Source organism: Rhinolophus ferrumequinum, chromosome 15, assembly GCF_004115265.2.
Source record: "Rhinolophus ferrumequinum isolate MPI-CBG mRhiFer1 chromosome 15, mRhiFer1_v1.p, whole genome shotgun sequence".
Lineage (NCBI taxonomy): Eukaryota > Metazoa > Chordata > Mammalia > Chiroptera > Rhinolophidae > Rhinolophus > Rhinolophus ferrumequinum.
This window is the reverse complement of record NC_046298.1, coordinates 9,689,911-9,701,458: the sequence shown is the minus strand read 5'-3', so window position 1 is coordinate 9,701,458 and position 11,548 is coordinate 9,689,911. Positions and strand designations below refer to the sequence as shown.

At 45.4% G+C, this 11,548-nt stretch overlaps 1 protein-coding gene across 3 annotated transcripts; it reads right to left on the bottom strand.

The window, feature by feature from the left end:
* Positions 1 to 425: 425 nt before the first annotated feature.
* HERPUD1 (homocysteine inducible ER protein with ubiquitin like domain 1) lies at positions 426 to 9,939 on the bottom strand. 3 transcript variants are annotated; one of them, XM_033128253.1, is made up of 8 exons: positions 9,686 to 9,939; positions 6,959 to 7,036; positions 6,796 to 6,870; positions 5,668 to 5,798; positions 3,384 to 3,506; positions 2,467 to 2,817; positions 2,021 to 2,126; positions 426 to 1,191 (listed from the first exon to the last, which is right to left on the bottom strand). In XM_033128253.1, exons 1-8 carry the CDS (start codon positions 9,818 to 9,820, stop codon positions 1,027 to 1,029), a joined length of 1,164 nt encoding a protein of 387 aa, XP_032984144.1. In that variant the 5' UTR covers positions 9,821 to 9,939; the 3' UTR covers positions 426 to 1,026. The 3 variants fall into 3 exon arrangements, with proteins under 3 accessions (XP_032984144.1, XP_032984145.1, XP_032984146.1); XM_033128254.1 differs by having other exon boundaries at positions 6,796 to 6,867; XM_033128255.1 differs by lacking the exon at positions 426 to 1,191 and having other exon boundaries at positions 2,047 to 2,126; positions 2,624 to 2,817.
* Positions 9,940 to 11,548: the final 1,609 nt, after the last annotated feature.

The following is an 11,548-nucleotide window of genomic DNA, read 5'->3' as shown; positions in this document are numbered from 1 at the left end:
GCATTCTACCTATATGTGAAAAATACACAGACCTTTGCTTTTAAGATTAGTCTCAAAACTAGTAATTAAAGAAAGGATTAGAACCACAAAAGTAAGCCCAGCTTACAAAAGCACAACATTTGAGGAGGTAAAAAAAATTCCTTAGCATTGCCAAGGTGGAAGATACTTAATGCCACTAAATTTAAATTTGCGGAATTTAACTTTGATGGGTTACTATGTAAGCCAGTATTGTTTAAATCAGGAAATGGGGCAAACTTAAGTATATTCTTAGTAAATTAAAACTTTCATGGCCTTACCTTATCATTCTTCAGTAGTACAAATCAGCCTTTTACAAAAAGAAGCAAAGCATTCAGGTTACTTAAAAATCAGCAACTATTGAGGCTCTAGCGACAACGGACACAGAGTAAACTGCTAAGAGTCGCTGCCGGGATCATTCATAGTAAAACTTTATTGAACAGAAACCCCAGCAAAGGTTTCCACCTCTGCAAAGTTCTCCTTGGTTTAAAGTAAAGCACTGCATTTGAAAAAGCAATTATACAGAAGTCTTTCCTAGAAAAGTCCTGCTAAAACATGTCTAGCAATTTCATTGATTATATAAAGTAGTACACTTAGTGTAATTTGAACATTCCAACAGGAATCAAATCGTACCAGCAGAACCATTTCTGCATCTATGACATCTATGTACAAACATACATGCAGACACACACATCTGGAAAAGTTCCTCAGGCATAAACATGCGACACTAATACCTTCTACTTACAATGCCTATTAAACTACATACAGTATATATTAAAGCTCTTCAGAATAAAGACATGAGAAGCCTTGGGCATTTTTTGTTCATCAATTTGTATCACGGCTTCACGTCTTACTTTCTGCCTTTGCTTGATCACAAAAGCATATCCTCCTCCTTGTCGGTTGTTTTACTAATCCTGTGCCATTGCGACGTCCGGGTGAGGAAATCTAGCTGGAGTCAAATGATCCAGTCCATGCCTATCAAAGCCTCCAGCAGCCAGAGAGCAAACGGCATCAGTTTGCTATGGCTGGGGGCCCTTCTGGAAGAAGAGAGGCAAAGAAAGTCTTGAAGACGAGCCAGGCTGTGCTCATAAATGAAGGGCTGGTCTGCTCACCATCCAGTACGTCCCTATCTGGAGGGAGCTGGTTGGGGTCTTCAATTTCAGGATCAGGGCCTTCCTATAGGCAATTAGACACAATGAGAAAACAATTAGGACCGTGATATACACCAAGTGATGTCAGACAGTGGCAGAGTAAATCCTTCGGCCCTTGCGCCAGATGCGAAGCAGCCAGGCAGGCAGGCCCCCAGGGCTGGATGGAGTTCTTTCCTCCACAGCACAACTGCGCTGCTGACATTCTCACCGCTTAAAGATTTCCAGCAGCAAGTATCAGAACAAATGAAGTAACTAGATCTTCAACTATTATTAAATGAGTAATTAAGTTAACCTCTTCATTAAATGTGGATATTCTTCTAATTTTGGCAGTGTTGAGTTAAAAAAAACTAAAAATGGAAACCCAGGGTTCTAAAATCAGACAGTAGGGTGCCAATGTATATTATAAAACAATACCCTTTAGAAGTATGCATTAAACTGCCTCATAAAAATTCTATTTCTGTGTGTAATTTCCAGGAAATCTATTCTGTGAGACATGCTTATGCGCTTAGTCCTTAATAATAACTATCCGTTAGCAGTTTCCATGGTCTAACACATTCTTTTAGACCACTGAATACTTAAAATAGTGAGTTTAAAGAATCATCATTTACATATGCCAAAAAACAAATTGCCACAGCCACAGGACAGAAATACCTGATAGATGCCATGACACATTGAATGCTTTAAAAATAGCTACTGTTCTAAGAATAGATTTGGAAAAAACAAAAAAGCAAAAAAAAAGTCACGTGAAATATTTAGCCTAATAAAAATGGTAAACCACGACACCAGGTAGTTCAATGATGCGAGAGCCTAGCATCTCACGTGGAGCGTGCTGGGCTGCACGGGAAGCTCCTTACCTGCAAGTTATTGTTGGGGTCCTGATTTACAGCTTCATGAACAGGACCATCATTCGGGAAGTTCTGAATTGGCCGCTGTCTAAATGGAAACCACCCAACGTGATGCCTTCAAAGGAAGCACATAAAAGTCCATCTTAGCTAACACCACGGTGAGATTTACTCAAGAATTTAAGGCCCCCCTCGTTCGCCTCCCTTAATCGGAGCAGCACCCTGACTAGAAGCTCACGGCAAGGCCCATCTGCAGACACCCTCTATCACACCATCTCCTAGACTTTCTCGCAGGCCTGTCAGGCTCTGAAGGCAGGGGCTGCGTTTCATTCATCATTGTACATTCAGCAACATACACCGCACCCGCCATGTAGTATGTGCTCCATAAGTGCTTGAATCATGTAAAGCGCAATTTGTAGTAAAGGGGGGAAAAGAGGAAAGCAAAATCATCTGCTTACAGGTACATGACCACGGTGGCCCCCATCACCATGAGGAATCTGCTCAAGGAGGAGTAGAAGTAGAGGATACTGAGAAAAACGGAAAACGTAGCTGCCGAATAGATCCAATCCAACCAATCTCGATTTATCTCATCATCTTCTTCCACGATAGGGCCGCCTTGTGCGTTCATCCGCAAATTTTGGTTGGCCCCAGGATTAACCACCACTTGAGGAGCAGCATTCTGATTGGCTGGCTGGTTTTCAGCTGGAAACTGGTTGTGAATAGGGGCTGGAGCAGGTGCAGAGACCACAGGTATCTCTTGTGCACTTGGTGAAGGAACAAAAGTCCCCGATGCAGCAGTGGCCGCTAAACTAAAATAGACACGACAGAGGCAGATACATACTGTGAGAACAAAGCACCGTGAAGATTGTGGTTTGCGTCACAGGTCACTGATCTACTCAGGGGTCTTTTACAGTTAAGTATTGTAAGTAGGTACATACAAACTTAATTTTTCTTTAACTTAGTGAAGAACTTCTTTACTAACAGTCATATCTATACATGGCTTTTCTGCTCCTGAGAGAATCCACATGATAAATTTCACCTGGAATTAAACAAGGCTATTGTAACAGTATGGTGCAGAAGCAAACTAAAATTTTCACAAAACTTGAACGATACCACATGTTGAAAAGAAAGTAACACATTCTTAAATGAAGTCATCGAACTATGTATCAGAGATAAGCACCCCTGCATAAGCACACGAATTAGGTGGAAGTTCCATTTCTACTCTGCCCCATCCATAGAACCAGACAGAGCAGGGCTCTGCAGAAAGGGATCAAAACAGTCGTCCCTGCATCCCTGCCTTTCTAGGTAACAGGATGGGATTCCCTTCGGCTCCCGGGAGCCCTCCCCCCACCACACAAGGCAGGGAAGAACTCACTATTGCATGTAGTACTGCCGAGCGTAGATCTGCTGGAACCAGGAGAGCTGCAGCCACCCATAGGTTGTGTAGCCTGAGAAACCAGGCCCCAGGCCCTGGAACGCCAGCTGGGTAGCTTCTGGCCTATGGAAGATTTTTTTAAATACTCATTTTGAGTTGGTTTAGTATGAATAAGTGAAAACTAAATTTAAATTACAACCAGGAGTTCAAATCAAAGTGACAGAAGAATGGGCTTTACGATGGCCACACACAGACGAGTGTGCGATGCAGCTGTGAGCACAAGCACAGAGCTGGCTGACCAAGCCCTCCTCCCACGGCCCAGACCCCACGGGAACACCAGAGCCGCACACAGCGCTGGCTCTCACCACGCCATCGCGGCAGGTGCGCAAACAAGCAGGCTGAGTGGCTTCCCATCCCATTTATGACTTGCCAAGTCTCACTGAAGGTCTAAACTCACTGTTCATCCTTTAGGAAGCAGCTCAGAAAAGCCCCATTTCTCCCAAAGCCTCTCCTGAAGGAAACTCCCCGCTCCTCCCCATACCCACTTCTCCCTTGCCTCTGCATCTTAACCTCTATAGGGGGTGGGTATGTGTGTGTGGCACCACCCATGCATGCTTGCTGACCACTTGTGCCCTGCGCAGGTGCTGGGCTGTTACCTCACTGTTTCCCAACAATGTTGTGTGGAGGGAGCTCTATCCCCCAGTTTACGGAGGGGAAACTGAGTGCAGCTCAGGCAAGACAAGAGATTTATCTGCACAGGTCAGAGCTAGTTAAGCAGCAGGGCTGGATTTGAGAGCTGTTTGTTTGACACCAAACTCATTCTTCTACCATGACACACAGCCTTAACGTGCCCAGGGGGTGGGGGTGGGGGAGGAGGCAGGGCCTGTGGGACTCTTCAGTGGCTTTGTGAGCCTTACACGGTGAAGTCCTTAGGCAGCACTTCACAAAAGTGAAACTAATAGAATTGCCAGAAGATCAGGAGTTCGTTATGTGGTCATTTCTGCTGGTCAACTCATTTCCTTAACCAAAGTTGTATGTACTGGCTGCTCGATAAAGATTTGTTGAATGAAATCAACAAGTTTATTACAGTGACATTCACACAGATATGGGCCTCAATTCTCAAGTTGTATAGCCAGAATAAAGGAAGCAGTTTTAAGTGTTTTGATCCAATAATGAATCCACTTTTTACCCAATTTATACGCTGACAGTCTATTAATCAAATTCCATACCCAGAGTATTTCTAAAATAGTATTTCAATACAAGTAGGTCTTGGTATGATACCGTTTTTGATCATTTAAAAAATTACAGTGCATTGAAATGAGAGGACAACATAGTGCTTTTATTAGCTCTGATGATGATGGCAATGCAATATGCAAGGTAACGAAAAGGTTTTTACCGTTATATACTGAAGCATGTCGGGCTGACATGACATGATATCTGGGAATTACTTTTAAATACTCTAGGGAAAAAAGTGAAGGGGCAATAGATGACATGAGTATGGCAAAACCTTGACCATCATTGGGCCTGGGTGATGGTTATGTGCTGATTCAGGTACAGTTCCCTCTACTTTTGCGTATGTTTGAAATTTCCACTAATTAAAAAAGAAAACAAGAAACTCCTCATTCTTCAAACTGGCTTTACCAACAATCAAGTATTAAAAACTACTAGGAAAAGGAAGGCAGGGGAATTAGGGAGTTATAGACTTTCAACTCGTCATTAACACATTATTTTTTCCCATAGGAACTTTCATAATAAAGTGTTCCAAGAGCTATGAAATCCAAACGTTAGAGCACTTAGTCACTTCCGGCTTTTGCTCTAAAGAAAAGCTCTAATCATTCTAAAGAAATGACCTTTTTTCCTAGCACCACCAACACAGCCTTTGGCAGAGCATTTCTTTAACAGTTTCTTCATCTTTGGTCACCCACTGTTACGACAGACAAAGCACAAAGCTGCTCAGAAAAGCAGCTGCAGGATGCTTCAACAGCTGTTTTTTCTGCAGCAGCACTAACCTCCTCCCATGAGGCCAGCACATGCCAAGCATATCCTGTAGGACGGGAAATGCCTACATTTTCAATACATGTGTCTCACACTTTTTTATGTGTTCCTAAAATATTGGCTGTGTAGTAAGTTAAATATATAAAAGATTTTTAAAGTGAAACCCTTGTAATACTTTGTACATTTTAAAGTTCTATGACTATATAGTATAAACACACCTTATTCTTAAATTGATACAAACGGTGCACATTCAAGTTGTATAAACCTGGTTCTTTACTGTGACACTCACCTTGAGATGTTCTCCCATCCAGAGGGAGAAAGGTTCCGAAGAACCTCCCTTGGCCTTAAACCATCACTTGCGGAATCCCCAGGGTACTGTCCCTGATTACGACCTGCGGGCTGCTCTGTGGCTTCAGCAACCTACGTAAGTGTAATGTGAACAAAGAACAAAGGGTCTGATGCAACTGGCTGAAATCAAGCTAAAAGAATTATTTTGCTGTGAATGACTTATGCCCCCCACCCCCACCTCTGAATTCAACAAAATTAAACAGATGCAACGTTATGTAAAAAATATTCTGAAATTTCTTCAACACAATTTCAATGTATATTTCAACATAAGTTTCATTTATATTTTTTCCTAGAGTAAGGATGCTGTAGTTTCATTAAAATCTTTCAATGACATTACCATGGGTGAAAAAGCTTCCTGATAGTGCTTGGTATATCTTATGGTGCTCCATTTACTAAATCAAGAAATTAAATCTGACCAACAAGATTCATAAATACAACCCAGCCAGCAACCTAAAGGGAAGAATTTTCTATGCTATGTACAGATGTTTCAGAATGTAATGCAGAGGTAATGCAAATTTAGAGGTAAATGCACATTTATTAATGCTGCATGTTTATTTGAATCAACACTGTGAAATGAAAAATAAATGATTTTGACTGTCAAATATAAATCTTTAGAGGTCACTCCATAGAGACTGGCCTTTTCCTATCCAACTAAATAAATAAATAATCACAATGAAAATTTCCAAAGAAAATATATTCACTTCTTCCCTCTTTATAAAAACTAGTGGTTGCCAAATTCCATAAAAATCATTTTAGAATGCCTTGTTAGTTCAGTGATCTGGCTACACAGCAGGTAGGTCAAATCTCCCCCCAGAAGACCGGGTGATGTAGACAGAGCTCCACTTTCCCACCGTAACACTGAACGAACCGTCTCCTACTATGACCTAGAGTGAACTCTCACTTGTATTGATAACAGTTTCTAATTCCTGATTCTCGCTGGGGAAGAAACAAAATGTTACTTGATAAAGAAGCTTAAAATCTCTCTTAAGAGTTTTATCCAACTTCCTTTATTCCTATTTTGAGACTCTGAATGACACAGATTATTCTCATGATGACAAAGCGGACAAACCTGTGCGCTGGTTTCGGGCATTTTTGGAGGAGTCTTCACATTGCACACCAGGTGTAGAACATGCCGCTTTTCCTGCTAAAAGTGATACGGAGCAACTTTAGGTCCTGAGTGCAACCTGGCAAGAGCTTACAAACGTTCAAACATTAACATGGAAGTGACATACCTTTGGAAGCAAGTCCCTGAGACACTGGTTATCCAACAGCAGCTTCCCAGAATAAATTAACCTCTGGTCCTCTGGACGCTTATCATGGAAAGGAAGAGTAGCATAGGTCAGCGTTTAACCCCTACAAGTTCCCAAACACGAAAGACACTGTTTTATACATACCATTTAAATATGTGTGCTTTTGCCCCAGCGTCACAGGAAAACATTTTTTTTCAAAGGCCTCATATACAAAATTTTTATTTAGAAAGCATTTGAATTTAAAGTGGTCTCTCACATGCAAATAAAGTTAGATGCAAATTATCTCCAGTCTACAAAACCTACAGCCACCTACCTGACGTAACTCCCAGGGAAACAGCTTTCTGCCACTAAAAACACAGATTTCATTTGGGGCTCCTATAGCAACTAATTTCAAAACCCGTTTGGTCTCAAAGTACTCCCAAGGTCAGCCTTCACCAAAACCACCTTGTACTGGCCCCAAATAACATGAAGCAGTTTTAAACTTCAGCCCTTGGAGAGACATTTCCCGACATACAAATGCAGTTATAGAGGAGGTGGTGTGTGGGTAACATTTCCACAGCAATGCTGTGAGATTTGGTACCCTTATTTCAAGGGGGGGAAGTCAGAAATTGAGTTGTCCAAGGTCACCAGCTGCTGAAGAGTCCAGATTCCAATCTCTCTTCTCCATTCCAATGATTTTAAAACCACAGGGACTCCACACTTTTATATAAATCTCACTTTTAAGAACTGTTTTTAATTTCTTTAAAAACTTTACTTAGAAATAACCACCTCAAATGATATATACCAAAGGCACCACACTGAAGATTACCACCAACTTGTCAAACTACTCTCGCCAGAATGCAAAACTTAGAATAAAACTGCCAAGTAGCCCAAGATTATAAAGCAAGCTGTTTAAAACAAACAAAACATAACTGGGTCTATTTACATGCACAAATCCGGAGTTTTACAACTATGCAACTAAAGCAAATTGCAGAACTGTATTGGATGCTGTGTTCACCACTGTTCTCGCTGACTGACTTCATTGGTAAATGCTGTGCACATGATTTTGTAAAATGCTATTGAAGAGGTGGGTCCTGTATCACACGAGCATGCAAGTTCCATGCTGGAAAAGGTTCAAAAACCACAGTGGTCTGAGACTTAAATTGTCTTCCTCATTAAAAGACTGAATTGACGCTCTGTGTCTTTCTTCAGGGGCTCATTTGATAAAAATTAAACATGTTAAGCAAACTAATATAAAGTAAGGCTTCTCACATTAGAAAACAAATGGGTATTCTCCAGCTATAAAAGTACATACCTGGGACACCTTTTATTTACAACTTTTGGGCCTTCAGACTTAATAGGAGTGATGTTTCTCACTCAAGGAAGACCTTAGGAAAACTCCTCTAAAATATTGCCTTTTACCGAATGACGCAACTAGAGACTACACCTGCTTTGCCAATTTGTGTACCTAACAGCCATTCTTACAGCAACACCACCACCTCCTTTCTTGGCAGCAGCGATGGTGAAACTGCGGAGTCCCCAGGTAAATGCAAATAAATAAAAAAGCAAATTCCAAAAGACAACTCAGAAGGAAAACTCACTTCTACATTCACCATTAAACAAACATGGAACAAAAACAACCTGACCCATGAACACACTGCAACTCTTTAGATAAGAGGGAACAATTTCACAATCTTTGCCTGCCCTGATGCCCTCTCCTGTTTGATGGAGAATTACACTTGTGGGCAGTAACCAACACTGCTAACACTTACATAATATTAGAGTAGAAAGTAAATACAGTCCAGCTCCCTGCCTCCATCACGTGGTGGACAGGAGGGCGGTGCAAAGGGTGATACTGACAAATGTGTCAACCAAAACAAAGCAAGGAAGTCTGTGTAATGGAGGAACCAAAGTCGTAAGACCAAGACTCGGGACTCCTTCCGCCCGTGTCTCACCCAAATCTTTGCCAGAAAGTGCACGGGCTCCTCCCTGGGACTAAGCAGAGGTTGTGGAGTCCCGCACGGCAGGGAGGGGCCCATGGCGGAAGGGATAGGGAGGGGAAGAGCCACGTCTCGCTCCTGGGTGTGGGACCTTAAGTACACACTCCTGGGCGCTCACCATGTTTCCCTAGCCAGTGGCCTGAGATTGGCACCTGCCCTGTCTTCTCCGCAATGAGAGGCTACCTTCAGAAAACTCATTTTGCGGCATTTATGTTTTATTTCTATCCGTTGGATGCAATCCCCATCAGGAACACCTAGTTGCCCTGTGGTTTTGGGGGAAACTAAGCTTTGAAGGGTGAAATGACTCTCCCAAGGTCACACTGCCGTTTCAGCGGCTTGGCTAAGGCTGGAAGCCAGATCTAGGGGACCAGGAAGGGGTCTGGAGAGGCGGCGCAGGAGGATAACAGCTTTGGGGGTTTGAGGACTTGGAAGGCGAAATGACAGGGGAAGGCAGGCCGTCAGGAAGGCGGGCGATGGCAGCCTACGACACGGTGACAACCACTGGGCCAGGACAGGAGTTGCCTTTGGCGGTAGGGCAAGAAGGGGAAGTCCACAGCCCTGGAGGAGGTGACCTGATGAGGACCCGAGGTCGGGGGAAAGGCCGGAAAAGGGAGAGGCTATAGGATAGGGGAAGCAGACGTGGCATCCCTAGGGGGACGAAGAGGGGGTTGGGGAGATGACAGCCGGGGCTAGGAGGGCGTTGGCAGCGGGAGTCGGGGGCCCCTCTCACCGGGCGCTCGGGGTAAACGCGGCTCAGGTGGGCCTTCAAGTGGCCCACGCTCCAGCTGCGATCGCCGCTCAGCTCCAAGTCGCGGTGGCGCTGGTTGGGGCTCTTAACCAGCAGCGTGACGGGCTCGGCCTCCATGTCCGCTGAGCTGTGGGCTCGGCTGCGCTCCGAGATGCCAGGCAGGCGGCGTCGCTGCCGCCCGCAAGCTCCGCGATTACAGTTTGTGTCTCTGGGGCGCGCGCCCCCGCCTCGGGTGCCTTTTATAGGTACCCCGCGCCTCAGCTTTGCAGACAGAACCCTCTGTGGCTGCCGCCCATTGGCTGACGCGGAGGCCACTGCCCAGACGTGGCCCAATCGGCGGCCGGATCCGTGGGCAGGGGGGCGGGCGGAGCACGTGGGCGCGGCTGATGCAACCCGCCGCCGTTGCGTCACTTCGCGTCGCGGCTGAGGTGCGGGATCCGGGGTCAGGCGGCCATATCTGGGTGCCCTGCGGCCATCTGGGACCTTCAGTCCCGAGGAGAGTAGATTGCTCCCTAGCTCGGGTGCCTAAGGCCCCTTAGGCAAGATCCTCCCGGCCGACTCCGGGATTGGCAGCCTCTGCAAATTGTTTCCTCACAAAGCAGCACCACGCCCCTTTTGACCCCAGGCGTCAACACCCAGTTTGTGTCTCTTCCCTCTAGAGGGACGTCAGGCCCTGCGGGCCCCCCCTGCAGGGGAGGCCTCCCCACCCGTACCCCGGCCTCGGCTCCAAGTACAGCTGGGCTGACCCTGTTTGGGAGTCCACCAGGAAGGGCTCCCTCGAAGGGGGAGGAGGAAACAGGGCGGTTCTTCCTGGAGCTGAGGATGGAGGCATCCAATCTGCTGTTGCCGATTCATCGAGGCCTCAGACTCGAACGTTACACCCTCCAGTGTGGGACACCACAGCCCCGCTTACACTTGGAGACCCTCCAAAAGGGCCCCACTGTATGGGCGACTAACATACGCTTCCTTTACATTGGGGCTGAGAGAGGAGGGCACGGTTCTCAAGTTTCCTAAAAATAAAACTACAAAGACCTCTCTGACGTAGACTCTCCTTCCCTCCCTTCTGTAGGGCAGAAGGTCTTAAAAAAACTAAAGTGACATTGTGCTGGCCCCATCCTTGTCCCAGGCCTGCTGGGACATGTTTTTCCAGGTGTGTCAGGAGCTTTGGGCAAGGGCAGGAGGGTAACAGGAGGAACCTGGTCGGGTTGGTGGGTGTAGTACCACAAACAGGGCGCTTGAAGGACTGAACTGTATCGTCTCACACGACCAGAGGCTGGAAGTCTGACATCAAGGTCTTGGGCAAGGAAGGTTCCTTCTGAGGGCTGAAGGAGAATCCGAGCCGTGCCTTTTCCCTAGCTTCTGGTGGTTTGTTGGCCACCTTTGGGTTCCTTGGTGTGGAGCTTACATCACCCCATCTCTGCCTTCATGGTCACAGGGCATTCTCCCCATGTGTGTGCCTTCCCATTATTTCCCCTCTATGCACGTCTGTTTCTGTGTCCCAGTTTCTCCCGTTTTTATTAGGATATTGCTCATATTGGATTACGGCCCACTCTAATGACATCTTACCTTGATCATCTGCAAAGACCCCATTTCCCAACATGGTCAAATTCATAGGGACCGGGGGTTAGGACTTCAGCATCTTTTTGGAGAACATGATTCCACCCATAACATTGGCCTTAACATGACGCAGAACATGGGGTGGCTTCTTTTCAGCTGACTTTATATGAAGAAGGGAGGTGGAGGGCTTTGGAGGTAGTTTTTCCCGACACTCAGTTCTCTGGGATTGTTTTTTTGTCACCGAGGAAAGCTTTGTGTCTTTTCATCAGGGCTGGCTTCATGGGCATA

Coding starts and splice junctions, on each gene's coding strand:
- HERPUD1 (XM_033128253.1), bottom strand. CDS start 9,820: ATGGAGGCCGAGCCCGTCACGCTGCTGGTTAAGAGCCCCAACCAGCGC. Junction 5,799..6,795: donor TGCCCGAAACCAGCGCACAG/GTTTGTCCGCTT, acceptor ACACTTACGTAG/GTTGCTGAAGCCACAGAGCA. Junction 1,192..2,020: donor ACCCCAACAATAACTTGCAG/GTAAGGAGCTTC, acceptor AATTGCCTATAG/GAAGGCCCTGATCCTGAAAT.